The sequence below is a fragment of the Lepidothrix coronata genome, unplaced genomic scaffold, assembly GCF_001604755.1.
Source record: "Lepidothrix coronata isolate B3197 unplaced genomic scaffold, Lepidothrix_coronata-1.0 Scaffold308, whole genome shotgun sequence".
Classification (NCBI taxonomy): domain Eukaryota; kingdom Metazoa; phylum Chordata; class Aves; order Passeriformes; family Pipridae; genus Lepidothrix; species Lepidothrix coronata.
The window spans coordinates 248,612-274,371 of NW_016690488.1; the positions used below are offsets into that span (position 1 = coordinate 248,612).

The window sequence follows — 25,760 nt, forward strand, 5'->3', positions numbered from 1 at the left end:
CTCCCGGGCCCGGGGCCCCTCGCCGGGCCGGGCCCGTCCCGTCCCCGCCCCTCGCGGGGGAGACCGAGCGCGAACGGTGACAATAAAGCGTTGGAACGAGCTGCGGCCTCGTGTGCTGGGTTGGGGGGCGATGCTACCGGACTTTGCCTACACTTCCCAGGGCAAATTGCTTCGCTCCGCCCCTCTCGGCCGTGTCTCGGTGCCGAGCACCGCCCAGCCCGTCCGGAGCGGCGGCGCGGCGCGGGGCCCGCCGGGAGCGCGGGGCGGAGCGCTCGGTGTCCTCGGGGCCGCCATGCTGCCCGCGGTGCTCCCCGCCGCGCTCCCCGCCGCCCGCCGGGCGCTGCTGCCGCCGCGCCTGCCGCGCCCGCCGCGCCCCGCACCCCGCGCCCCGCCCGACACCGCCGGGCTGCGGGCGCTCGGCACCGGCCCCGCGCGGCGCTCGGAGGCGCTGGCCGGGGCGCCGCTGGACACGGCCGCCAAGGAGTACTCGCCCAAGGTGCGGCAGCTGGTGCGGGACATCGCGGGGCTCACGTTGCTGGAGGTGGCCGATCTCAACGCGCTGCTCAAGGTGGGTGTGGGGGCGGCCCGGCTCCACCCGGCTCCTCCCGGCCCGGCCGCGTGCGCCGCCTGACCGGCCGCCGGTGCCGCTGCTCTTCCCGCAGGAGACGCTGAAGATCCCGGACGTGGGGGTGATGCCCGCGGCGGCCGCCGTGTCCGCCCTGCCCGCCCAGGCGGCTCCACAGGTACCGAGAGGGGCGGGAGTGAGGCCCCGGGGCCCCACGGGCGGGCGGCGGGCGGGGCTGGTGGGCTTGGCCGCGGGGCTTCACCGCGCGCCTGATGCTTCCAGGAGGAGGAGGAGGTCCCGCTCAAGAAAGAGAAAACACATTTCACCGTTCGGCTGACAGAGCTGAAACCCGCTGACAAGGTGAAGCTGATCAAGGAGGTGAAGAACTTCGTGCCAGGAGTGAACCTCGTGCAGGTGAGCAGGGGCTGTCCCAGGCTCCGGTGTGTCACCCCCAGCCCACGTGGGTCCAGCAGTCGGCTCTCTGTCCGAAGGGAGCCTGTATTTGCGTGTGCAGGGAGCACAGTCTGCCTGTGTGAGCCTCAGTGCAGAGGCATGGACAAAGTGGGGAGCAAGATTTGGTTGTGTCTTTGGCATTTTCCCCTGGCAGAAGTGGGAGGGTGAAGGAGGAGACCCAGAGCAAAGACCTCAAAGTCCTTCATGCCAATCTAAGCTTCTCCAAACCTGAGAGCTGCTGTGAGCTTTCCTGCAGAGCTCAGGAGTCCCTCACTACACCTCGGTTTGGCTTGCCTTTCCCAAAACCAATGTGTTTCTGAATTTAGATGAGTTTTTCTAATTCACACATCTTTCAATCCAGGCTTCCAGGTCTTTTCAGGGCTCTTCTTTTTGTAGGTGATGCTTCTTCCTCTTTCCTGGGAGGAGACCAGGCCTCTTCCAGCCCTGGGCAGCATCTGAGCTCATGCCCTTGAGCCAGGGTGTGGGCTCAGCAGGTTGGGTGATGAAGCTGCTACTGGCAAAGTATTTAACACGCTGCAGTTCTCCACTGGGTGATGCTACCATATCTTGGGGTTAATAGTAGCACTTTCCATTTATCCAACTGCAGCGTTGAGTATTGCAGAGTCTGCTCTTATTGTATTCTGGAATAGCAGAAAGGTTTGCAGATAATCTTCTGACCTGTTCCTGTTGCAAAGCCAACAGAGAAGCTCGGTGGCACAGGTGCAAGTTTGGCTGCCCCAGTGGGATAATTACCTGACTGTCAGCCTGGTTCCTCTGGAAATTGTTCATCTATTATTGGTCCGAAGCAAACATGAAAATAGCAAACCCTGTAATGGATGCAATCAGCAGATAATTAACTGGAGAGCTGATGCTAAATGAGCTCGGGGTAGCACGTGGCACCTGTCGGACGAGCTGTTTGTAGGTGCCGGCTATTGCAGGCAAACTCCAGTGTGATGTACTCGGCCTGGCCCTTTGCTTAAAACACACACACAAAACAACTGGCTGCTGACAGGGCTTCTGCCTGCAGAAGTTGTGTTCAAAGTAGAGTTGATGCACTTTTGTTGTAAATTTCATGGCCATCCAGTGGAGGTGTTTTAATGAGGTTTGCAGGGGATCTCTTTGTGGCCTGATGGTTTGGAGGAGAGCATGGCAAGTGAGGACTTTGAGTGCTGGTGGGACCCAAACAGGTCAGTCCTGCGGCAACAACTGCGTGATGAGACAGGTGTGTGATCAGCGCACACTGGACTGAGGGCATCCTCGGTTCAGGAAGCTCATTGAGAGCCTCCCAGCAGACACTGACCCTGTGTCACTGCCAGTCCCGGGTCTGACTGGGGTGGGAATGTGCTGCCTCTGCCCCGTGACTGCTGCTGTGTGGATCCTGCTTGGCTCGGGCCTTGCTCTTCTTCCCGCCAGGCGCCAGGAACAGCTGCTTCCCTTGACCAGGGCTGCTTTAGAATGGAGTCATGCCTTGGTGAGCAGGGTTCTGAAATGAATAACCTGGGTTGTGTTGCCTGTTCTCATGGAGCAAGCTGGAACAGGCTCCTGTCTGAACCCTGTCCTGGTGAGTGAAGGCATTCCTGCCCTGCCGAGCACTGGCTGTGCCTGCTCACCCCAGCAAAAAAAAAAGCATTTTCTGCCACCACAGATATGTTGTCACTGTACCCAGCAGGAATCAAAAGGACAAAACCTTTTTGCCAGCAGCAGCCAGTCCGGTGGGCACTAAAGCTGCACCAAGCCACAGCAGAGAGCTGTGGCTTCTCACCTGGGAACCAGCTGGGATTTGTTTCAAGGAGCCAAATAGCTTCACTGGTGCTGGGTGTAAGAACAGGAGGGTCTGACCACAGCAGGGGCTTGTCCACCCAGGCTCCCTTCCCTCCCTACGGCAGCACTGTTGTAAGTTCCTTAAATCAGCTCAGCAGCTTTTCAGCTTGCCTTAAGTATTGCACTGCTGCTTAGTACCAGTAGTTTTGCTTAGAAAGCCCCTAAAATGTCAAAACAATGTGTTCCAAGTATAGTCTGTGCTGAAGCTCTGTTTTACCCGATGTAGCTGTGTCCAAACCCTGCACCGGCCTCCCCTCCTGCTGGCACAAGTATGTGAACCAAAACACAGACACTGAGCAGGGCCGGCCCAGTGCCAGGCAGCCACTGCCTTAGTAGGTCACTACATGGGCCTCTGCCTGCACCCACTCCTGCACAGGCCAGAGGTGCACATCTGGGAGCACCACGCCCATGCTGGGAGGAATTTATGAGCAGCGAATCGCTGGAAAAGGTTTCCCAGTGGATATACTGCTGCCCACGGTCAGGTTTAGCCACCTTCCGGTGGGATGTGCCATAGTTCAAGTGAAAGTCTTGGGGTTTGTACTGGTCGGTGAGTTTCCCTGGTCATCTTAAGCAGAGGTCAGGCTCATGGCTCTAAATCCGATAATCTGGTTAGTGAAAGGCACTTTATGAGCCTCGTACTTTGTCCCTCCCACAGGCAAAGAAGCTGGTGGAGTCCCTTCCGCAGGAGATCAAGGCAAACGCCTCCAAGGAGGAAGCAGAGAAGATCAAAGCGGCGCTGGAGGCAGCAGGAGGGACTGTTGTTCTGGAGTAGTCTCACCCCAGAGGGACTGGCACAACGGCTGCTGCCCAAGCTGAGCCTGGACCTTTCCAAGCGTATGGCGCGGTGGGAGTGCTCTCCCAAAAAACACTGTGGTTTGGCAGAGCTGCTGCCTCCTTCCACTATCACCATGAACTCTACCTTATAAATATAAAAAAAAACATGTAAAATGGTTCATCTCTCTCAAATCAGCTCTGATTATCCCCATGCTCCATATGTGCACACTGGTAACGTCGCTGTTTCATAGAATCATGGAATGGTTCAAGTTGGAAGCGACCTTAAAGATCATCTCATCCCAACCCCTGCCAGGAGCTGGGACACCTTCCGCTAGCCCAGGTTGCTCCAATCCCCATCCAACCTGGCCTTGGACACTTCCAGGGATGGGGCAGCCACAGTTTCTCTGGGTAACCTGTGCCAGGGCCTCACCACCCTCAGAGGGAAGAATTTCTTCTTATTATCTAACCTAAACCTACTCTCTCAGTGTGAAGCTGTTCCCTCTTGTCCTGTCAAGGCTCTCCTAAATAGTCTCTCTCCATCTTTCTTGTAGGCTCCCTTCAGGTTCTGAAGTTTGTGCCAGCACATCACCCCCCTCCTCATGGCATCGCCCCCTCTTAACGCTGCCTTTTGCTGATGGTCTCACCGCCCCGTTAGCACGGGAAGAACCCACTTCCATAGGCTGTGGAGATGTGGGCAGGGTGGGAATGAGTACTCTGGAGCTGCTGATTATCCCCGCACTCTGTATGTGTGCACTGGTAACGCTGCTGTTTGTACCCGCGCATCCCCTGCCTCTTCACGCCGCTTTTTTGCAGATACCTTCACCTCCCCGTTAGTTAATCCCCGTTAATTATTAACGGGAAGAAACCACTTCCGCGGGCTGTGGAGGTGCGCGTGGCCGGGGAAGGATGATTCTGGAGCCTGGGGTTGCCGCGGCAGCCCCCGCCCGCGAGGCTGGGGGGGTGCGCGCCGGTACCGGGCCGGGGGATGCGACGGCCGGGCCCGCCCCCCCTCCGGTACCGGGAGGAGGCGTGGCTTAACGGAAGGGGGCGTGGTTTAACGGAAGGGGGCGTGGCTTAACGGAAGGGGGCGTGGTTTGTGGCAGAAGCGGCTCCCATGGCGGAGCAGCGCGTTTCGCGCTGGTACTTCGGCGGCCTTGCGTCGTCCGGGGCCGCCTGCTGCACCCACCCCTTGGACCTGCTGAAGGTGAGGGGGGGACACGCCGGGGGGGCGGCTCTGACGGCGTGTGGGAGGCGGTTTAGGGGGATAGGGAGCGGGTTTGAGGGGGTTTGAGGAGCGCGGAGCGGCTGTGAATGGCTGCGGCGGTGTGGGGGGTGCTGTGAGGGGATGGGGAGGCGGTTAGTGCGGCGGGGAGGGGTTGGGGGAACGGTTATCGGGGCTGGTAGTGGTTCTGAGGGTCCCGGAGCGGCTGGAAGGGGTTGGGGAAGGGGTTAGGGTGAGTTGGGAGTGGCTATGGGGATCCCGGAGAGGTTGCGGTGGGACGGGGAGCGGGTCTGAGGGTCCCGGAGCGGCTCTGAGGGACCGGGCTGCGGGACGGGGGGCAGCTGTGAGGGGACGGAGAGCAGGTCTGGGGGCTCCAGGGCGGCTGTGAGGGGTCAGGGGGTGGCTCTGGGCGGCTGGAAGTGGCTGTGAGGGTCCATGAGAGGTTGCGAGGGGATAGGGAGCCATTCTGGGGACCTGCGGAGCGAGTCTGAGGGTCCCGGAGTGGGTGAGGGACCAGGAGACGGCTACCAGGGGAGGGGAGGTGGCTCTGAGTGGGCTGAGAGTGGCTATGAAGGTCCTGGAGAGGCTGTGAGGGGACGAGGAGCAGGTCTGAGGGTCCTGGAGCAGCAGCGGGACGGGCTGTGAGGGACCTGGGTGGGAGCGAGGGTCCCAGAGTGACTGCGGGGCCGGAGAACAGCTGCAGAGCACCAGGGAAGCAGCTGCCGGGGGCTGGTTCTGAGGGGCTGATTTCCGATTTGAGGCTGTGCGGGTACATGGCCCTGGGCTCAGGGAGGAGGGAGCCGGCGCTGGGGCCCGGGGATGCAGCTGAGGGGTCACAGACCCAGCCCAGGGGAAGGGGCGGATGTGTGGGGCTGAGGGGTCTGGGGAACTCAGAGTGTCTGCCCTGGGGGCTGTGGAGGACGCCTTGGCCTCCCCTGCCCGGGCACGGCAGTAACTCCAGGGCTGGCGGTGTTGGACACTGTCCCACTGGGCTCTGGGCCCTCTGGCCAAGATGTCACCTAGGCGCCGCGGATGACCTGGCATCCCCACTGCCGCACAAAGGGCGCCGCGCGCAGCCCTGCGCTGCCAGCACCCACGGACGGGGCGAGTGCCAGCGCTGCCTCGAGCCTTGTGTGCCAGCCAAGCGGCGATGAGCCTGGCAGCCGGGCAGGCTGCGGAGGGGGAGCGGGAGAGCCAGCCCAGGCCAGGGCCTGCCCTGCCCAGGGCTGTGCCCATGGGTGAGGCTGGGACAGACAGCCCCTTCCCACCCCACGGCATGGAGGAAGGGGAAGATGTACTGGGCACAGGCACAGGAGAGCAGTCAGTCCTGGCAAGGGAGTGCCGCCTCCCCGGTGTTCAGCCTGTTGCTGTGCCCTGTCTGCCCAGCGGAGGTGGCTGCCAGCCCATGGGAGCTCGTGTGGGATGCCCTGGCAAGGCGCTAAGAAAGGGAATTTGACTGATACATGCCTCTCAGTCTGTCTCTGAGCCAGCGTGACGGGTGTGACATTTGGGCCATGTCCCCTTGCTGTCCCCTGCAGATGTGCAGCCCCTGAGTGCACAGGGCTGTGAGCAGTCTAGCCTGCTGCTAGGTTTTGCCAGAGGGTTCACATCTGAATATTGATCATGGACCGAGAGCTCCCCAGCAGGGGCTGGCACCAGGCCTGGTGAGGCACAGGAGGCCTCAGGATCCAGCAGGGCAGAGTACGAAGGGCACTTCACTGCCCCTCTGGACCTTGGCCCCAGCTAGCCAGCCTGGACAGTGCTTGTGCCCTTAGGCCGGCTCTCTGCAGCCACCAGCCACCCACAGGTTGCTGGCTGTGTGACAGTGACCACGGCCTGGCCAGTCCCTCCCCTGCCCGCCTGCCTGCCCTTCCTGCAGCCCTGGGACCGCAGGCAGCGGAGCACATCCCAGCATGGCTCTGCCTGACCTGCCTGCTCGTTTCCTCTGCCCCAGGCTGCCTGCAGCTGGCTGCCCGACACTGGTCCCTGACACAAGCTGTGATCCCTGGCATCCAAAATCCACCTGCCAGCATTGAAGGCAGGCTCCTGCACCCCTGCTGATGCCCCACGTGGGAGACAGCGGCTGTTCCCAGCATCCTGTGGTGTGTCTCACGGCCCAGCTGTGCCGGGGCTTCTGGAACAGGAGCCAGGCCTGGTCCCCCGACAGCAGCTCTTTGCTCTCCTTATCTCCTGGGGCCTTTGACCTACATGTGGTCTTTGCAGCACTCAGAGCATGCTCCAGCACCAGCTGACACAGCTCCCGTGCGTCCAGGCCGGCCCCCCATGACTCCCGCTGCCATGCGTTGCCCCTGGTGATGGTGGGAAGTGTTGGGCTGCTGCAGGAGGGAAGGAGAGCATCTGGCTGGCTGTGGGTTCTCTTCCTGCCTCTGTGATTCCTGCGCTGGGGAGGAGGGGAAGTGGCTCCGGAGGCCTGACGCCCTGCCCTGCGTGGCTGTGACTTCACTGACCCGACTGCGTCCCTCTGAGCAAACCCATACTGGGCACTCACTCGCTCAGGTGCTGCTGGACCGCCCCACCCTGAGGTGGGCCAGGGTCCTTCCGGGAGGAGCAGGCGCCACCCCTCACCTTGGAGCTTAATGTTGAGGGCAGGGCCTGGGAAGGGCTGTGGGCGGGTACCTGGGCACTCCCCTTCCCTCACTGCCTCCAGCCCTCTGGTGCTGGGCTGGGCCAGTCTCCAAGTCCTTTTCAGGTGTGGGGAGCCTGGAGCTGTTGCTGTTGGCTGCTGGGCGATGCTGACGCGTTAGCCTGACACGTGCTCGCGTTCGTGCCCACTCTGGTGCCTGGTGCACTCCCGTCCCTGCCTAGCCCAGCGCTGAGCTGACACTGCTGCGTTCTGCCCCAGGTCCACCTGCAGACACAGCAGGAGGTGAAGATGCGGATGATGGGGATGGCGATGCATGTGATCCGCACCGATGGCTTCTTTGCTCTCTACAATGGGCTCAGCGCCTCGCTGTGCCGGCAGGTGAGTGCCACCGTGCCCTGCTGGCCCCTGGGCCCCCGAGGCCAGCACAGAGCCCCTGCTGTGCTGCAGAGCCCCAGGAGCTGACGGGCTGCCCTGCACCAGGGGCACAGCCGCTCATTTCCCTCTCCTCCAGATGACATATTCCTTGACTCGCTTTGGCATTTATGAGACCGCAAAGAAACACCTGGGCCAGGGCAGCCAGGGGCCTCCCCCCTTCTACCAGAAAGTGCTGATGGCTGCAGCAGGAGGTGAGCCAGGCAATGGGGCTTTCAGCCCTAGCTCACTCAGGCTGGACACTCCCCTGACCCAGCTCTTCTTTTGCCACAGGTTTCACTGGTGGGTTCGTGGGGACCCCAGCTGATATGGTGAACGTCAGGTCAGTTCTGTCTGTATGACAGGGGTTGTGGCCTGTGCACAACAGCAGTTGGAATGGTGGGAAGTGCTGGGTGCTCCTGTCATCTCTCCTGGCGAGCCTGCCCAGTGGTCAGTGGCCCAGGAGCTCTGTGCTCAGGATGACTGGAGCTGTTCTGCTGTTCGGTGACAGCCCCTTGGGGGGAGTGGGGCTGGAGGCAGCGTTCTTGTCCATTTGCAAACGGGCAACACAATCCCACTGCCCTGGGCAGGAGTCCCTGGTGCTGGGGGGGACAGTCGGCCACCGGCCCCCCCTCACCTGCGGTGCTCTGCCTTCCAGGATGCAGAACGACGTGAAGCAGCCGCCGGCTCAGCGGCGCAAGTGAGTGGGGGACTGAGGCGGGGAGGGGCGTGAGGCAGAGGGCTGGGGAGTTGAGGAGCCGTGAGGGCTGGGACAGCGGGGAGGTGGTCGGAAGGGACCGGCGCTCCCGGGGCCGGGGGTCCCGTGGCCGCGGGGTGGCAGCACCGCACCGGCACCGGGAGCGGCGGGATCTGGGCCGGGGCCGCCGCTCCGGGAGCCACCGGTGCCCGCGGAGAGCGGCGGGGCTGCCGCCGTGCTGGGGAGCCTCAGCTCCTGACCCCTTCCCCTCTCGCTCCTTCCAGCTATTCCCATGCCCTGGACGGCATGTACCGTGTCCTCCGGGAAGGTGAGGCCGTGCCAGCCGGGTGGGTGGGCCCGTTCCGGTGTCCTCACAGGCACTAGGGAGCCAGGGCAAGGCTGACCTGGGGATTTCGCTCAGCCAGGGCAGGGAGAGGGTCTGGGGGATGCCCTTGGGGCTGGGGAGCCCCAGGGGCATGCAGGGCCTGGCACCACCACACTGTCTGGCTGGGGCAGGGGCTGGGCCGGGTCTGGCAGGGCCTGGCAGCCTGCCCATACTCGGTGGGAAAGGGAAACCTGCCAGGAGTGTGATGGAAAAGCGCAGGAGGGTGGAGCAGGTGGGACAGGGGATGAGCAGAGGCAGGGAGGAGGTTGGGCCATTTTGAAGGACTCCCCTATCCTGCATCCTATTTGCTATGGTGTGTTTTAAGGAGGGCTGTGCAAGGAGTTTGGGACGTAGCCTGGGCAGGGAAGAAGGCTCCAGGTGGAATGGGGTGTGAGTGATGGCCCAGGACTATGCTGATCCCCATCTGTCTGTCCACAGAGGGCCTGAAGAAACTCTTTTCAGGAGCTACTGTGGCATCCTTCCGTGGGGCCCTCGTCACCATTGGGCAGGTAGGACAGCTCTTCTGGGCAGTAGGTGCCTGGTGTAGGGACTGGGGTGGTCCCTAGTGTGGTGAGAAAGGGGAACATGTCACTGATTCACAGTGTCTTTGCAGCTCTCCTGTTATGACCAGGCCAAACAGCTGGTTCTCGCCACTGGGTTGCTGTCAGACAACATTGTCACTCATTTCCTGTCCAGCTTCATTGCCGTGAGCAGAGCTGGGGCTGGGGGGGCAGGGCCGGGGCTTGGTTTGCTTACAGCGAGGCTCAGGGTGCCAGGCTGGGGCTGCCAGAGCCACCACTCTGGGCTTGGACTGAGCAGGGCTGGGCACAGTGGCTCTGGGAGGCTCCTGGCCTGGTGTTGGGCCCAGACATGGCTCTGGGTCTCTCCAATGACTGCAGCAGTCAGTGGCACCAGGGTCTTCTGATTCCCCGATGACTCTCTGCAGGGCGGGTGTGCCACATTCCTGTGCCAGCCCCTGGATGTGCTCAAGACCCGCCTCATGAACTCCCACGGGGAGTACCAGGTGAGTCACCCACCTTGCCCACCTCACTGCTGCCCATCCTCCCCTCTCTACACACGGGGCCTCTGCTTCCCAGCCCCTCCCACCTCATCTCTCACCCTCTCGCCCCAGGGTGTTGTCCACTGTGCCATGGAAACTGCCAAGCTCGGACCCCTCGCCTTCTACAAGGTATGTTAGCTGGGGGTGTGTGGGGTGGGACAGGCTGGGCCCAGCTGGGAGTAGAGGTTGCCATCCAGAACAGTCCTGGGACAAGGGCCTTCCAGGCTCTGCTGTGGTGGCTTGGCTGCTTCCCGCATAAGGCCTTCATCCACCTGGCCTGGGCTTGGCCCCAGGGTAACACAAGCCCTGGCCTCGCCAGGACTGAGCCTGGGCTCAGGCACTGCAGCCATGGCGCTGTTGCACCCATCAGGCTCCCAAATGGAGGGCAGGTGCCAGCACCCATGTGTAGAGCAGATGGGCTGGCATGTGATGCTGAGACCTGTGTGCCCTGTGGTGGCCGCGGTGCAGCAGTCCCTGCTCTGCAGCCCGCGTTGTGTGCCCACCCAGCACTGCCCCATGCCTGCCCACTCGTGCCACTGCCGGGAGCACCAGGGCCAGGCACACACTGACTCTCCCCCTTCTTGCTATCCCCTTCCAGGGCTTTGTTCCTGCTGCTGTCCGGCTCGTTCCTCAGACTGTTCTCACCTTTCTCTTCCTGGAGCAGCTGCGCAAATATTTTGGGATCAAAGTGACCACCTGAGTTAGAGGGATGGGACCCTGCCTCACCCCAGAGGGATGAGCATGTGGGTCACCCTCAAGATCCCAGAACCTCTCTCTGCTCTCTGGGGCCAGCACCATTCTCCCTCCTTTTGGCCCCATTTCTGTGCCTTGCCAGCACCTGTGGCCAACCCTCCAGACTCCCCTCTCCTCTCACCCCCATTCTCAGTATCTCCATTACCTCTGCACTACTGGTTTTGGGTTTCTTGCGGGGGTTTTTTGCTGTCTTCCTATTGCCCTACTTCTGGCCTTGAGTTCTGGCCTTGCCCCCTTCAGCCCTGTCCCTCACGTGCACCGGGAACAGGACTGTGCTGTCCCGGGGAGGAGTGGGATTGGCTGCCTGGCTCTGTACCTCATTGCAGAACACATGGGGCTGAGGGGGCTGGTGCCCCTGCGGCTGTGGGGCTTGGGCTCAGGGCAGTGGGGGTGAGGCCCTGTCCTCCCTCAGTGCCTCTGGCCCCCATGCTCCCCAACGTCAGCTCAGCCTGGACCCCCTGCCCTGCTCTTGACCTCCCACACCCTGCTTCTGCTTGGCCAAAACTCCCCAGCGCTGCCAGCCGCTGGGCTCTTCAGGGATTGTGCCTCATACCAATGAGGGCGGGGAATGCACCCCAGCCAGCCCCAGCTCTGGCAGGGCCCAGCAATGCCTGCTCGAGGACCCAGTACTCGCTCACTCACAGTGTGCCCTCGTCAGACCCAGCCTCTGTGGGGGCGTCCCCCCCATGCTGCTCTGCAGCTTCACTTGCCCCAGGGCTGAGCAGCCCCCTGGCCCTGCACCACCCTGTGTGCAGGGGCTGCGGGCACCAGCCCCTCCACCGTGTGCACCTCTGTGTGTGCTGGCCCTGAGGGATCAAAGAACTGGAATATCCATGACCTTAATGTATAATAAAGGTGAACGTGGACAGGTCCTGCTGTCCTGCTTTTGAAGGGGGGATGCTGCACCCCCTTTCTGCTGCCAAGGGCTTGGGCTGCGAGCTGAGCCTCCCAGAGTAGAGGGAGACGAGCAAGGCATGGCCCCTGGCACCGTGCCAAGCAGGGGATCTTCACCTTGCTCTGCCCAGCACCCCTGGACCTGTGCAAGGGGAGCTGTGGGCAGGCTCTGGCCAGTCCTGTGCCAAGCTGTGCCCGGTCTCAGCTGTGCTCTGAGATGGGGCCATGCCAAGGGCGCCCGTCGCCTCCGCCGGAGCTGCCTCCTGGATGTGACACTAATTGGGCTCCGGCGGGTGGAACAGAGGCAGCCTGGCATAGCAGAGCAGTGAAAGCTCGTCACCTTAACGAGGCTTAATGATGCTGGCTGGCATTGCCACTCTGGGCCTGTGCCCAGTCCCGGCAGAGGCCACGGGCAGGTGAGCGCAGGGGGAGCTGGCTCTCTCCTAGTGAGGGGCTGGGGGCTGCCCGGACAGGCTGTGGTGCCTCATACCCCGGCCAGCCCAGCACTGCTCCCACAGCTGGCGGGCACTGCTCTGTGCCACGCGATGGGCCAACGTGGAGTAGGGGAGCAATAGAGCCCCCATGGTCCCCCAGCAGCACAGAGCCCTTCTCAGGCCCATGCCAGCCACTGCCAGGGATGTTCCAGGTGGGCTGTGGTCCCACCAGCTGCGCCCGCCCCATGCTCCCAGCACGCGCATACCCTGTCCCCACGTTACTCATGGCAGCCAAGCTGTGCTGCAGCCACACTGGCAGGACAGTGTGTGCCAGACACAGCCCGAAGCACGGTGCCCACAGCTGCAGTGCGCTGGCACTGCTTATCTCTGAGCATCAGAGAGCAGAGGGCTGGCAGCAGCCTGTGGCCATCGTCTCCGCACTGGCCACCCCCTGGTCCCACCCTGCCCTGTGCCAGGGCCCCAGCAGCTGCCTGCAGGGGTTCCCTCAGGGCACTTCTCTGCCCTGACCCCGGGCAGAGATGGGGGTCGCCAGTCCTCCCCCCACAGTCCCCTCCTGGCCCGGATGGGTGGCAGGGCCACCTCCAGGGAGACAGCCATGGATCTGAACCCCTGGCACTGTCAAAGCACCTGCAGGATCCAGCATGGGCTCGGGCTGCTCTGCCCACACCAACGGGGGCTTCCAGCCAGTGGAAGCCTCACAGAGCGGGACCCCGGCAGAGGCAGCTCTGGGGTCTCCGGGGAGACGGAGTTGGGCTGGGTTGGGCTACGGAGGGATACACTCCATGTACCTGTGCTGCCACAGCCGGTATGACCACCGCGTCCTGCATGGCCCAAGGTAAAGGTGTTTGTGCCGGGGGGCCGGGGCAGGGTAGGCCGCTGGCACCCCCGGGCCGGGGCTCCCCCGGGCCCCTCTCCAGACCTAGCCAGGAGGTCCCGGAGCGTTGCTCTGTCTGGGCTCTGTTTACCTGCAGCGGGACAGCGGCGGCAAACACCGACCCGTCACTGCCGGCGCCGGCCGGAGCGCGGGTGTTGAGGCGGCTCCAGGCGGCACGGCCGAGATCCGTCCAGGTCCCCAAGGGGCCGAGCAGCCCGCGCTCCCGCGCCGGGGCCACCAGCTCGGGACACGGCAGGACCGGGGACGCGCTGGGACTGGGGAAACGCCCCGAGGAACGGATCCCCGGCCCGCTCCCCCAGGGTCGGAACGGTCCAGCTGCCCTTCCCGCTCCGCCCGTATCCGCCGCCGAGCCGAGCCGGTGCCCGGGAGCAGGGCTGGGCGGGGGAGACGAACGGCGGCGCCCCCGCAGCTCCCGGGAGCGGCCGTCGGTGATGCGGCGGGCAGCGCCGAGCACTCGGGCGGAGCGGGGGCACCGGACTGCGCCCCCCTTGTGCCGGCAGGAGGAGCGGGGCGGCGGGACGCGACTCCGCGCCCCCGGTCCCTCCCCCCGCCCCGGTCCCTCCCCCCGAGCCTCCACAGCCGCCGCTGCTGCGGCTCCGGCAAAAGTTTTCGCCGGAGCGGCCGAGCGCGCCGGTCTCGGTCCCCGCCGGCTCCGAGATGCGTCCGGGAGCTGCCGCGAGCCCAGCCCCGAGAGGTACGGGGAAGGGGGGAGGAGGGCGGGGAGACCCCATCCCTGCGGGCTGAAGGCTGGAGATGCCGCACGCCCCGTCGCGTGGATGTGGATTCGGGTGACGGCTGCGCATCCCCGGGGCCACGAATCGAGCCTCGGGAGAGCAGAGCAGCAGCTCCCAGAGCCGCCCCGGTGCTAGGCGCCGGCCTCGGGGGTGATGAGTCCCTCGGTGAGGGGTGTCCTGGGCCGGGGGTCGCAGCGGGGCTGGGCCCGCTCCCCACCTGAGCCGCTGCCACTGGTGTCCCTGTGCAGAGGCGCTGCTGTCGGGCTCACGGCACCCCCCTGGGCGCTGCCCTGGCTGTGATGAGCCCCCGGTCAATCATACCAGCCAGGCTCTGACGCGCTCGGAGTATCTCCCAGAGCAGCCCCTCGCTGGGGTGGGACCCGCGGGGTCTCATCGCCGTGGGCACAACAGCGCCCGTGGATCTCTCGTCGAGGGGCAGAAGCAGGAGACACTTTTGACCCTTCCCAGCTCTCCGGAGCTTGCAGGAGCCCGGTGTGAGTGCCCTTTGTGACTCTGTCCTGAGCTCTGCTGTGTCAACACGGTGTTGGTAAATGGCTTTGTTTAACCAGGACATGTCGGGTATGTGACCTTGCCGTCCTCCTGGTTGCAAGTGCATCTCCAAAGCTGCTGCAGGTCCCGTCTGCCCGGCGCTGCACTTCCCTCAGGGCGGTGAGGGGAGCAGAGACCGCCGTGCTCAGCCTGGCTCCCCTCACGCCGGACAGGCAGAGGACAGAGCATCCGCTCTGCCCAGCCCTCGCTGTGCACCCCGCAGCGCCGCGCCCCATGCAGCGCCTGCCCCGTGTGTCCTGACCCACGCCAAATTCAGTGATTGCTCCTATGATTTTGTCTGTGCATCAGCAGGAAAATTTAGGGCCCGCAGGACCCCTCCTCGGCGTGTTAGTGCCGCCCCGACTGCCAGCTACTGCGCTTCCCACCAATCCCGCTTCTTTCCGCACACTGCGGTGCAGATTTTTTTTATGTTCTGTTGCCTGGAGAGGGGAAAAGAGAAAAGGCTGAACAGAGAATAGGCAAAATGTGGATTAAAAATAGTTAATGAAAAAATGTGACCGCAAGCCTTGATCCACAGCACAGGGCTGAGACCAACCACCGAGCACAGCCTCTCCATGCACCTCGCTGTGCCAGGCAGGGGCAGGGACAGGGGAAGCCAGACACAGGGGAGATGGGATGGCAGCTCAGCTCCATCCCCCTGTGCTCCTCCACTGCATCCTACTCTGTCCTTCGTCCCCCATGGCCCCCTGGGGCCTGGGGCACATGACTGTGCACTACAGGCATCAGTGGATGGCTGGGCATATGTGCCCCCTGCCACACCCCTGGCTCACTGGGGCTGGTGGCCAACTGTGCCCAGGGCTGCAGGTGTCTCAGGACAGGAACGGACTCTGCTGGGACCTCTTCACAGACGGGCTGCGATGTCTCTTGTGCATCTGCACCTCAACAGCACAGGGTTTGAGCTCGCTCTTCAGAGAGGTGCTGGGAGGTTGTCCTGAGGTCCACAGCGGCTACAATGTTCATTCATGCCACGAGCTGGTCTGGGAAGGCGGATGTGGAGCTCCCAGTGCAGGGGAGCGTGTGCATCTCCCTGTCTGCACTGACCTTTTCCTAGGCTTTTCCCAGCCCTGTACCTCCCCTGTGACAGGCTAAGCACACGTGTAACACTGTCTCTCGTGCTTTTCTTTTGTGTTTCATGGGCTTTTGTGCAACGTGATGAACAAAACCACCCCTTTCCCTGAGCCAGGGACAAGCTGCTGTGTGGCTCAGCATCCCCTTGCCAGAGCCAGTTGGGCAGCAAGGTCATCTGGCCTCTGCCCTTGTGTGCCGGAAGACCACAGTCCCTCTTTGGTACTGGGCAGCTGTGCAGGTGCCCCTGACCACTCCTGGAGGCAGCTGGGGGGTCGTGGAAGTGATGCAAAAAGCATTTCTCCTGTTTGCATCCTGTACTGCTGTTGACGAAAATACTGTCAGGGCTGGTTTGGGTTTTCTTGGTCCAAGATGACACAGAATCCGACATTGCTGGTGCCTGGTGACGTTGGCTCTCTCTATGTGCCACTGCTCAGGGCTTCCACAATCACGTAGCTCTGTGCAAACAAGCCATGGTCTTGCAGCATGAGGGCTGCTCCAGGCAGCTCAGCTGCTCCTCTGTGGCCAAAGTTCCTGGTACTCAGTTCTCAGAAAAGGACTGGAGCAGGGGAGTGGGAGACATCCCCTAGCTTGGGGCAGGGACATAGGCAGAGACAGTGCAGGCCAGACCTCCTGGGCCTCCCTACTCTGGCTGTCTCCCCCACCCTTGCCCCGCTTGCCATGGTCTTGGGTGGAAAGTGGAGCAGCATCTGCAGGGCTAGACTGGTGCTGGCATTGCATCAGCTCTGGCCCGGCACTGTCCCCTCCCCTGCCAAGTGCCAAAGCCCCTGCTGTGTTGGCGTGTAGCTCCAGGCTCAAAGCCAAGCCAGCCATGGAAAGCGCTGCATTAGCGCACGGGGGGCTAATCCCTGTGTCCAGAGGGCACACGGCCCCCCCCACTGCCTCCAAGCCAGTGGGGCTGTGCCGGGTGCAGGGCTGTGCTCGTGAGGAGGCCGGGTGCCCATTCCGCTGGGGAGGCAAGAGTCCTGTGGGGCACCAGGCTCTGGGGGGCTGTGACAGCTTCACAGTGCTTGTGCAGGGCCATGGCTGTGCCAAGGCGCTCTCGGGTCATGTTGCAAATGCCCATGAGTGTCCCATGGGGGCTCACCGAACCACTGATCCGTGTGGCAATAGACCACAGTGATCCCAGATGTGGAGCTCGTTCCCTCACACGTGCGATGGCAGCAGCGCTGGAGGGGCTGAGGGGCAAAAATCCCAGGGGAAGCTGACCAGGGTGGGATGAGGAGAGAGTCTCTCCCCAGGCAGGCCTGGGCACTTAACTGACTGTGGGGGTCCATGGTGGTACAGAGCTGCTGCAGGGCAGCATGGGGTCTTTGCATCCACCAGTGGGGAACAAAATCCCAACACAAGCCTTTTCCCATCTGTTCCCTGTCTTGGTGCAATGCCATGGTCATAGTGCACCCAGGTCCTCGACTCGCCCCATACTCTGCCCAAGCTGCACACCCTGGCCTCTGCCTCCTGAGATCCCAGGGCCAATGGTGGCCACCATGAGTCACTGGTCAGCCAGGAGTCACAGGGACACCAGTTAAAGGGGAAGGGGGTCCTTGCTTTGCCCGTGCAGCTGTAGAGGTTGGCACCACTGGCTGGGGAAGGGCTCAGTACACAAACACAGACACCACTGACAGCCCCACTCCCCCTACCCTGAGGGCAGATGATGATGCCTGTGTTGACCCCTCTGGCCCCCAGCACTGGGACTGCCAGCACGGCCCCTTCCCTGCCTATGCTCAACTGTGTCAGAGTTGGCTCCTTGTTCCTGCTCTGCCATCGTGGGCACGAGATCTCTCCTTCATGGCTGTGGCAGCAGAGCCGTGCCGGGTGTTTGCAGCCCAGGCTCCACAGGGGTCAGCAGCCATAGAGCTGTGACATGGGGACAAGCCACATTGTCCAGCACCAGTGTGGGGTGAAAGTCCCTTGCACACACACTGTCATGTGCTTCAGCCCCTCAGAGGCACCCACTCACAAGTCAGGCACCCTGCACCCAGCACCCACGGCCTGGTGTAGGGGAGGGTTCCCCAGAGACTGGCCCTGGCTGGGAATGAGGTGCCAGGGCAGGGAATGTGGCACTGAGAGTCAGTTGGGCATGGCAGGGTGAGAGAAAGTGGTGGGTGATGTGGGGCCATGTCCCTCCTGTGGTGCTACCTCTGGCACCCAGGACGTGGCTGAGAGTTGCCTCTGGCACTGGCAACAAGGGCATGTCCAGTTGGCAGAGCCACTGCTCCGAGCACTGTGGGTACTGCTGCTGGGCAGTACCAGCTCCCAGGTGGTGCTGCCAGTGGTCTTGGCCTCCCTACACCCTGCTGTTCTACCACACAGAGCCACTGCTCCCTCCCTGGCACTGCCCACTGCATAGCACATCAACGTCTCTGCTGGAAAGAGCCCCTGTCTGTGCTCCCTGCAAGGCAGTGGGGCTGTGGGGGCCCCCCACCTAATGGGGCATGGGGGTCCAATACAGTGCCGTGGCTGCACAGTGCCATGGGCAGCTGGGGCAAAGGGCCTGGGCAGGGTGAGGAGGGAGCCCTGTGCCGTGGCAAGGAGCGTGACTGGCCCTCGTGCCAGGACCCCTCACCCAGTGCAGTCTGCCCAGCTTGGCCACGGCAGGGCCAGGGGCCGGGGAGTGGCTGCCAGCTGGGGGAGTCCAGGGCAGAGGCCTCCCCGCTGCTAAATCCCACTGCAGCAGCTAAAAATAGCGACACCTCTGCCCCAAAGCTGCTCCACGGCCACTCAGAGGGGCTGGCAGCGAGTCGCTGTAACCCATGAGCCTGGAGAAGTGTTCCCAGCCGGGGCAGGGATGGATGCTCGGCCAGGGATGGGCACCAGCACCTTCCATGGGGTCGGGATGTGAGCACTGGTGGGATGGGGTAGGTGGGGTTGATGTTGTGGGGCTGGGGGTGGGACAAGGACAGGGATGCTGGTATGGGGGAAAGGGACAGGGGTCCTAGGGTGGGGATGGGAGAAGGACTAGGACAAGGATGCTGGTGTGGGGACAGGTTTGCTGGGTGGGGCTGAGGGGGATGACACAAGGATAGGGATGCTGACATGGTCAGGTGGCCAGTGGGCACCCCCCAAAGGTCACTGTTCCCAGAGGCCACCCAGTGAGGACTGTCCCAGGAGACAGTTCCCTCTGTCCTGGGACTGGCTAAATAAGGCCATTGCAGGTCCTGTTCCTCAAACTGCGTCTGGAGCTCCATGTGCTGATTAATGAGCTGCTCCAGCAACCACTTGCGGCATGGTGAGTGGGTCTGCCCTGGTGGAGGAAAGACGACTTTCCCAGGGATAAAAATAGGCACAGGCAGAGCGGCGAGCCCTGGGAGCAGGGCTGGTCAGGGAGCGCAACACTCCGGCTGGTGCCCGGGGGGAGCGCAGGGGCCAGGGGCGATGCCAGATTGTCTGTGGTGGCACCGGCACTGCTGTCCCTCCCGTCCCCCACAGCTCAGCTGCCCTCACCCCACAAAGCCGTGCTGTGCCATGGGGCTGCTGCCAGAATGGCCCCTTGTGGGAAGAGCCAAAATAACGCTCAGGAGCCCCATAACCGGCTTAGGGGGATGGAGGGAATTACAGCACCTCGTGAGCCAGGGTCTGTGCAGAGCACTTGGGTGCAGTGTCAGACAAGGCCCTACATCATTGCAGGAGCTTGGGGCAATGAAGGCACAGCGGCACACCCCAGCTGAGCTGGTCTCAGAGCCAAGGCAGCCCCACAAGCTGGGATCCCTGTGGGTTAACAGCCAACCTCTGGCCCCATCCCTGCCTGGCCCCGTGCTGTTGGTGGCTCCCTGTCCACCTCCATCCTGGATAGGTGCTGCTGCAAGGCCATGGCTGAATGCCCCGAGGGCTGCCCTGCGGCATGAGAGTCGATGGGAAGGGGGGAGCCCAGGTGCTGGCCCCCACCTGAGAGCATGCTCAGGTGTGGGGAGGGGTCCTTCTGCCATGGGAGCCCTGCACTCTCAGAGCTTAGCACTGATGTACAGCTGGGCACCAGCACCAGTGTGGGGTGGCACAAGCCCGGGTCACCCCTGGGGGTCCGGAGGCAGTGCTGCCATGGGGCACCAGAGTCTGCCCTGCTCAGAGGTTGTAATGTCCTGCATATGGCTGCGCTTTGGCTGCACAGGGGTTGGGGTTGGCTTGATGAGCAGAGAGGCCACATGGCCACAGTCCCAGTGCCATCCTGGGGAGGAAAAAGCAGGTACTTGGTGGGAAAATGCAGGAACAAGCAGCTGAATGTGAATGCCAGACAGGGTCAGACGAGGACTGGGAAAGGTGAATGGGGCCGTGACTGGGTCAGCCCTGTGCCGGTGTGGCCCCCTCCCACCTCGCCTGCCCCCAGACCCACGTCCCCCAGCTCTGCCCTGAGAGTCCCTGTGACCAGGTGTCTCACACAGGATCACCCACGTGCCAAGGCCATCACTGCCAGGGTGGAGAAGCTGCTGAGGGCTGGTAGGAAGCCGGGCACCCTGCACTGCACCCCATGCGTGTGGCCCAGAGGAGGGATGTCCCAGCCACACCTTCTCACCCTTCCTCTGCTGCTGCTCTGCTGCCAGGTAAGGATGGGCTGTCCCACACAACAGTGCTCTGCCCCATGCCCAGCTTGCTGCACACCCCGGGCCAACACTGATCCACCCCTGCCCACCACGGCCCCTCGCCATGGCAGGCACTGCAGCAGCTGATGCCCTTTCCTGCCCGCCCTGCCATCCACATGACATGGTGTGGCATGGCACAGAGTGTTAGCCTGCACTCACTTGTGGCTGTCCCAAAGCTGGGGTCACTGCCTGTTACAGCAGGGCAGCCCCTGTGGGCAGGATGTGGGTGACAGGTGACACTTCCTGGTGCCCCCAGGGCCCCTCTGCCCAGATCACGGATAACCTCTTCGAGAAATGGACTGCGTACAGAGAGGAGTGCCAGCACAACATGAGCCGCCTGCCTGCGCCCACAGGTCAGTGCCCACGGGGGGTCAGCAGGGTTCTCGTGGGATGGGATGGGGACAGGGGCTGGCGGGGGGTCCCACTGAGATGGGGATGGGGCAGAAAAGCCAGCACAGGGTCCAAACAGGACAGGAACAGAGCAGGGGGCCAGTGGGGGATCCTGATGTCCAGGGAGGGTGAGGCCAAGGCACTGCCATCTCCTATCCTGTTGCAGAGCTGGTCTGTAACCGCACCTTTGACAAGTTCTCGTGTTGGCCTGACACCGCACCCAACAGCACGGCCAGTGTGCCCTGCCCCTGGTTCCTGCCCTGGTACCACAAAGGTAAGAGCTGGCAGGCACGTGCTCCCGTGTGGTATGTGCACACATACGTGTGCATGTGCTGCTGCAGGTGCTCGTGCCTGTGCTGGTGCACGGTGCCTGTGGGGGCTCTGGGGCCAGCACACCCCACCACCCCCTGCCCTCACAGTGAAGCACAGACACGTCTTCAAGACCTGCGGGCCGGACGGGCAGTGGGTGACGGGGCCGCAGGGACAGTCCCTGCGCGATGCCACACAGTGCCAGCAGGATGATGAGGAGATAAATGCGCAGGTGGGTAGAGCTGGGCAGCAGGGGTGCAGGGGTCCCTGCCTGCCCCCCTGCCTGCCCCTGCCCTTACTTGCTCCCTCCTCTTCCAGGAAAAATTTGCCAAGACCTATGGCAGCTTCAAGGTGATGTACACCGTGGGATACTCCATGTCCCTGTGCGCGCTGCTGCTCGCCCTGGCCCTGCTGCTGGGCTTCAGGTGGGGGCGCGGGCACAGCTGCCCGCAGAGTGGGCAGGTGGAGACTGAGGATCTGTGTGCGGGCACTGACAGCAGACCCTGCATCCACAGCAAGCTGCACTGCATGAGGAACTATATCCACATGAATCTCTTCGCCTCCTTCATCCTGAAGGGTGTCTCCGTGCTGGTCATTGACGCCCTGCTCAAGACCCACTACAGCGACAAGATCGATGGTTACAGCGTGCAAGTCTGGCTGAGTGATGAGGTCAGTGCTGGTGGGGCAGGGGTGGGGGCTGGTGGGGCTGGGGACTGGTGGCACTGGTGAGGCTGGGGGCACAGGCACACACAGAGGCAGTGCTGCAGCCCTGACCTCTGTCCACAGGCAGCCGCAGGCTGCCGGGCAGCCACAGTTTTCATGCAGTACGGCATTGTGGCCAACTACTGCTGGCTGCTGGTGGAGGGCATCTACCTGCACAATCTGCTGGTGGTGGCTGTTTTCTCCGAGAGGAGCTACTTCACCCTCTACCTGTGCATTGGCTGGGGTGAGTTTGCATGGCCTGGCCCCCCTGACCCTGTCCCCTGCCATGCCTCACCTGCCACCTGCCCACCTCCCCTCAGGGGCACCTGTGCTGTTCCTCATCCCCTGGGTCGTTGTGAAGTTCCTCTACGAAAACATCCAGTGAGTATCAGCCCCTGCCAGTGGCTGAGGGAACACAGGGCACAGTGGGTGTGTGTGGGACTGTGGGGATGTTGTGATGGCCCCAGAGAGGCTCCATACCACTGCCCATGCAAAGGGCAGGGTGCCTGCCCGTGGCGCTTGCTCAGCCAGGGCTGCTGATGCCACACCAGACTCCAGCAGCCACCTGGTCAAGGGGCTTCCTGGCAGTCCCCATCCTTCCCCTCTGCAGGTGCTGGTCAACTAACAACAACATGGGCTTCTGGTGGATCCTTCGCTTCCCCGTGTTCCTGGCCATCCTGGTGAGCCCATCACAGCCCCTCACTTGGTGTCTCAGCATCTCTTTTGCAAGCCCTGAGACAGCTGTGAGAGAGGCTGCCCAGGGCAGGGGGACAGAGCCGTCCTGCCTGCCCTTGCCCCTGCCCCTCATGGCACACTCCATTCCATTGCAGATCAACTTCTTCATCTTCATCCGTATCATCCAGATCCTTGTCTCCAAGCTCCGTGCGCACCAGATGCGCTACACTGACTACAAGTTTAGGTGGGCGCTGGGCATGGCCCACCCTGTGTGCCCGTGGCACACACGCCTGTGCGTCCACCTCGTGACCCCTGTCCCCCAGGCTGGCCAAGTCCACGCTGACGCTGATCCCGCTGCTGGGCATCCACGAGGTGGTCTTCGCCTTCGTCACAGATGAGCACGCCCAGGGCACACTGCGCTATGTCAAGCTCTTCTTCGACCTCTTCCTGAGCTCCTTCCAGGTGAGCCCAGCCTTTGCAGGATCAGCCTTCTGTGGGGACTCAGTCTTGGTAGGGACCAGATTGGGGTCTGGCTGTGTGCCTCACACCTCTCCTCCCTCCACCCAGGGGATGCTGGTGGCCATTCTCTACTGCTTTGTCAATAAGGAGGTGAGTAGGACAGTGGGGGCAGGGGCAGCAGGGGCGCTGGGTTGTGCTGATGGCATCTACCCACAGGTGCAGGCAGAGCTATTGAAGCGATGGCAGCGCTGGAAGCTGGGGAGGGACCTGGCTGAGGAGTACAGGCACACCTACAGCCACGCACCCAGCGCCCGCAATGGCGCCGGCAGCGCCTGCGAGAAGCACCAGCTGGTGAGCGGCTGCACCAACGGGCTGGGGCACAGCCTGGCCCCCCACCCCGGCTCCCACCGCCCCGAGAGAAGCGGGCGTGGCACCGCTGAGCACCTCGCCCTGGGAGATCGCCACCACTGCTACGAGTTCCCTGAGACCACGGCCGAGAGCCACTTCTGAGCCCACGGCCAGACGGGAGGGCTGTGCTGAGCCAGTGGCGTGCCGTCGTCCCCTGCCCTGGCGCTGGCAGGCACCGGGACCCGCCGGCCCGGTGAGGGTGCTGCGCTGAGCGCGTGGACAATGGACACAATGGGGCAGGCGAGTGGGACCTGGACCTCGACCTCTGGGGTGGGATCTGTGGGGCTGGGGGGGCTGGGGGTAGGAGTTTGTCCTGTGGTGCTGCCCTCGTGCGCCTTTGAGTCCCTGTGCACAGTGCTGTAATTTATCTGTCCTATCTGTAAATAGGTGTGGGCCCGTGCCGGGCTGCAGGGCCAGCTCCGCGTGTGCCTCTCTGTGGGGTGTGGGGACTGGGGACTCCAGAGACATCAGACACACTGGGACTGTGCTCCCACTAGCACCCACGGGTGATGGCCGCAGCCATGGACTGGGAGCTGGGCCACCTGGCAGGGATGAGCTGCACCAGAAGACAGACCCACTGCCTGCCCTGCTGCCTCCAGCCCCGCTGCCTGCCCCACGGCCCTGCACAGAGGAGCGGGGCAGACATGCAGCAGCAGCCACTGCAGTGCTGCCGGCCGAGGCTCCAGCTCCCCCAGCACGCGCTCTCCTCTGGCCGCTAATCGGCTCTGTCCTTTCGCTGCCAGGAGCCCTTAATTAAATCATTTGGCTCTGCCCACGGCACCCCCGCTCTCCCGGGAGCCGGCCCAGCCCATGGCTGGGAGCCGGCCCAGCCCATGCCACCGGCAGCGCTGAGTGCCGTGAGTAGCAGCGGAGTGTGGGGCTGAGGGACCCCTGTGCCAGTGGGCCGGGCTGGCCAGGGCAGGGAGGGGGCACAGCAGTGCCCTAAGAGGCTTGCGCTGTGCACATGAGCGCTAAGCCCGGATGCCACAGCTTTGGGCACCACAATCGCCTGGTGTGTGGGGATTAGGCAGGTGCTGCTCCCTTGCTGGGGTCACCGTGCCTGAGGGTGACAACTGCCCTGCTGTGACCCCCGCTGCCCACGGCCCTGGGCATGGGCACTGCCCATCACCCATGACACTGCTACACCTGGCCCCAAGCACGCCATGGTTCCAGGCCCCACATGCAGCCCGGTGCAGGGGATGTGCTGAGTGGCAGGTGAGAGTTGGATCTGCACCCCGGCAGCCCCAGCAGCCCCACACAGTAAACAGCAGCTCTGGGTGGGCAGCCACCCTCTTGCTAAGTCCCACCCTGTCCCAGCATCACCCGCACCCCATGGCCACAGCAGTGCCGCCCACGCCGGCCAGCACGAGGAACAGCAGGAGCCACGCTGTCTGCGGGGGGTGGTGGGGGTCCCAGACCATGGCAAGGCGTCAGCGGGGCTGGCGGGGCACGAGGAGGGCAGCTGTGGCCCCGGCCATGAAGCACTTGGCTCCGGCAGCAGCACCCGGCTCAGCACGCAGTAATTTTCCTCTGTTTACTCGACAACTCACTGTCTGTCCCAGCTGAATGGGACCCAGTGCCCAGGGGCCATTGCAGCACTGGCAGTGGGAATGTGCACAGCAGGGATGAGGGCAGAGGGTCTGGGGCTGTGGGGCTGGAGGGCTGTGGCAGCAGCACTGTGGGGCTGTGGCGGAGCGGGCAAGGTGAGTGGAACATAGGGGCTGGGGTCTGCCCAGGCCCCCAGGTGCAGGAACGGGGACAGGGATAGAGAGGGGGACAGGGATCACCCTGCTCAGAGCCACAGTGCCAGAGTGGTCAGAGCAGCCGCGTGGAGCCACTGGCCCCAATGGCCACTGCCGTCACTGCGGCCTCCTGACGTGGTAACGAGCCTAATTGAGGTAAATTGCTGGAGCACGAAGCAGTTTCTGGGAAGGTAAATATGGTCATGGCGCGGTGCCGGGCCCTGCGCCTGTTGCTCCAGTGTTGCTGTGGCAACACCCTGCTGTCGACCCCCAATGCCCCGCTGGGACCAGGCTCGTCCCACAGCACTGGGGACAGGGGGATCTCCAGACCCTGCCCCGGAAGGGTGGTTCCATGTGTGCTACACAATGACAGGACCCTCCAGTGACCCCAACCCAGCCCCAGCCTATGGGGTGTCCTGTGGCAACATCCTGCGTCCCCTGGTGCTGAGGGACAGCCCCATGTCCCACGGTGCCTGGTGTCCATCAGCCCCGAGCAGGGACAGTGTCTGCTGATGGCTGGGAGCCCCGTGCAAGCACCCAATGTCTGCCTGCGCCAGGGCACATCCAACAGCACCTGCACCAGCCAGGTGTGCCCCACAGCCGGGCACTGCCTGTGCCGCAGGGCTGAGCCTGCAGCCCCGTGCCCTGGTCACCCCCCACCTCCCACAGAGCCACGTGAGCTGGCCAGCAGCTTCCCAGTATCCACAGACCCCTCATGACAGCTGGGCTGGGAGGCAGCTGGGATCGCCCTGGGATCCCCCTGGAAGTGGGGCCAGCCCCAGCCCAAGGACCCAGGTCCCACAGGACTGTGGCAGTGTCCTCTCTCATCACTGCTGGAACAGAACCCCTCCCTGCCATGGCTTGGCAGTGCCAACAGTGGTGTCACCCATGTCCACCCTGACTGCTAGCACCCAGGGGCATCCCCACCCCAGGGTACAGCCTGGGCATGCTCACACATGCTCACACACGCACACACACGCACACATGCACGCGCACACATGCATAGATGTACACACACACACAAAACATGTACACACACAGCATTCACACACACACACACACACACACACAAAACATGTACACACACAGCATTCACACACACACACACACACAAAACATGT

At 63.2% G+C, this 25,760-nt stretch overlaps 3 protein-coding genes across 5 annotated transcripts; all 3 read left to right on the forward strand.

Moving 5' to 3' along the window:
* The first annotated feature begins 130 nt into the window (after positions 1 to 130).
* MRPL12 (mitochondrial ribosomal protein L12) lies at positions 131 to 3,790 on the forward strand. Its single transcript, XM_017837639.1, has 4 exons — positions 131 to 568; positions 663 to 743; positions 848 to 979; positions 3,495 to 3,790. Exons 1-4 carry the CDS (start codon positions 131 to 133, stop codon positions 3,609 to 3,611), a joined length of 768 nt encoding a protein of 255 aa, XP_017693128.1. The 3' UTR covers positions 3,612 to 3,790.
* Positions 3,791 to 4,682: 892 nt separating this feature from the next.
* On the forward strand, positions 4,683 to 11,616 carry SLC25A10 (solute carrier family 25 member 10). The gene is made up of 11 exons (XM_017837726.1): positions 4,683 to 4,817; positions 7,699 to 7,818; positions 7,952 to 8,066; positions 8,146 to 8,194; positions 8,510 to 8,551; positions 8,833 to 8,876; positions 9,372 to 9,442; positions 9,547 to 9,639; positions 9,880 to 9,957; positions 10,066 to 10,122; positions 10,592 to 11,616. The coding sequence occupies exons 1-11, from the start codon at positions 4,728 to 4,730 to the stop codon at positions 10,691 to 10,693; spliced, it is 861 nt and encodes a 286-aa protein (XP_017693215.1). The 5' UTR covers positions 4,683 to 4,727; the 3' UTR covers positions 10,694 to 11,616.
* A 1,951-nt stretch (positions 11,617 to 13,567) lies between these two features.
* GCGR (glucagon receptor) lies at positions 13,568 to 23,313 on the forward strand. 3 transcript variants are annotated; one of them, XM_017837730.1, is made up of 14 exons: positions 13,568 to 13,684; positions 19,757 to 19,915; positions 20,211 to 20,307; positions 20,511 to 20,618; positions 20,764 to 20,885; positions 20,972 to 21,078; positions 21,169 to 21,322; positions 21,440 to 21,599; positions 21,676 to 21,736; positions 21,966 to 22,035; positions 22,186 to 22,274; positions 22,354 to 22,492; positions 22,598 to 22,639; positions 22,706 to 23,313. In XM_017837730.1, exons 2-14 carry the CDS (start codon positions 19,865 to 19,867, stop codon positions 22,997 to 22,999), a joined length of 1,494 nt encoding a protein of 497 aa, XP_017693219.1. In that variant the 5' UTR covers positions 13,568 to 13,684; positions 19,757 to 19,864; the 3' UTR covers positions 23,000 to 23,313. The 3 variants fall into 3 exon arrangements, with proteins under 3 accessions (XP_017693219.1, XP_017693217.1, XP_017693218.1); XM_017837728.1 differs by lacking the exon at positions 13,568 to 13,684 and having other exon boundaries at positions 19,810 to 19,915; positions 20,153 to 20,307; XM_017837729.1 differs by lacking the exon at positions 13,568 to 13,684 and having other exon boundaries at positions 19,818 to 19,915; positions 20,156 to 20,307.
* The last annotated feature ends 2,447 nt before the right edge of the window (positions 23,314 to 25,760 follow it).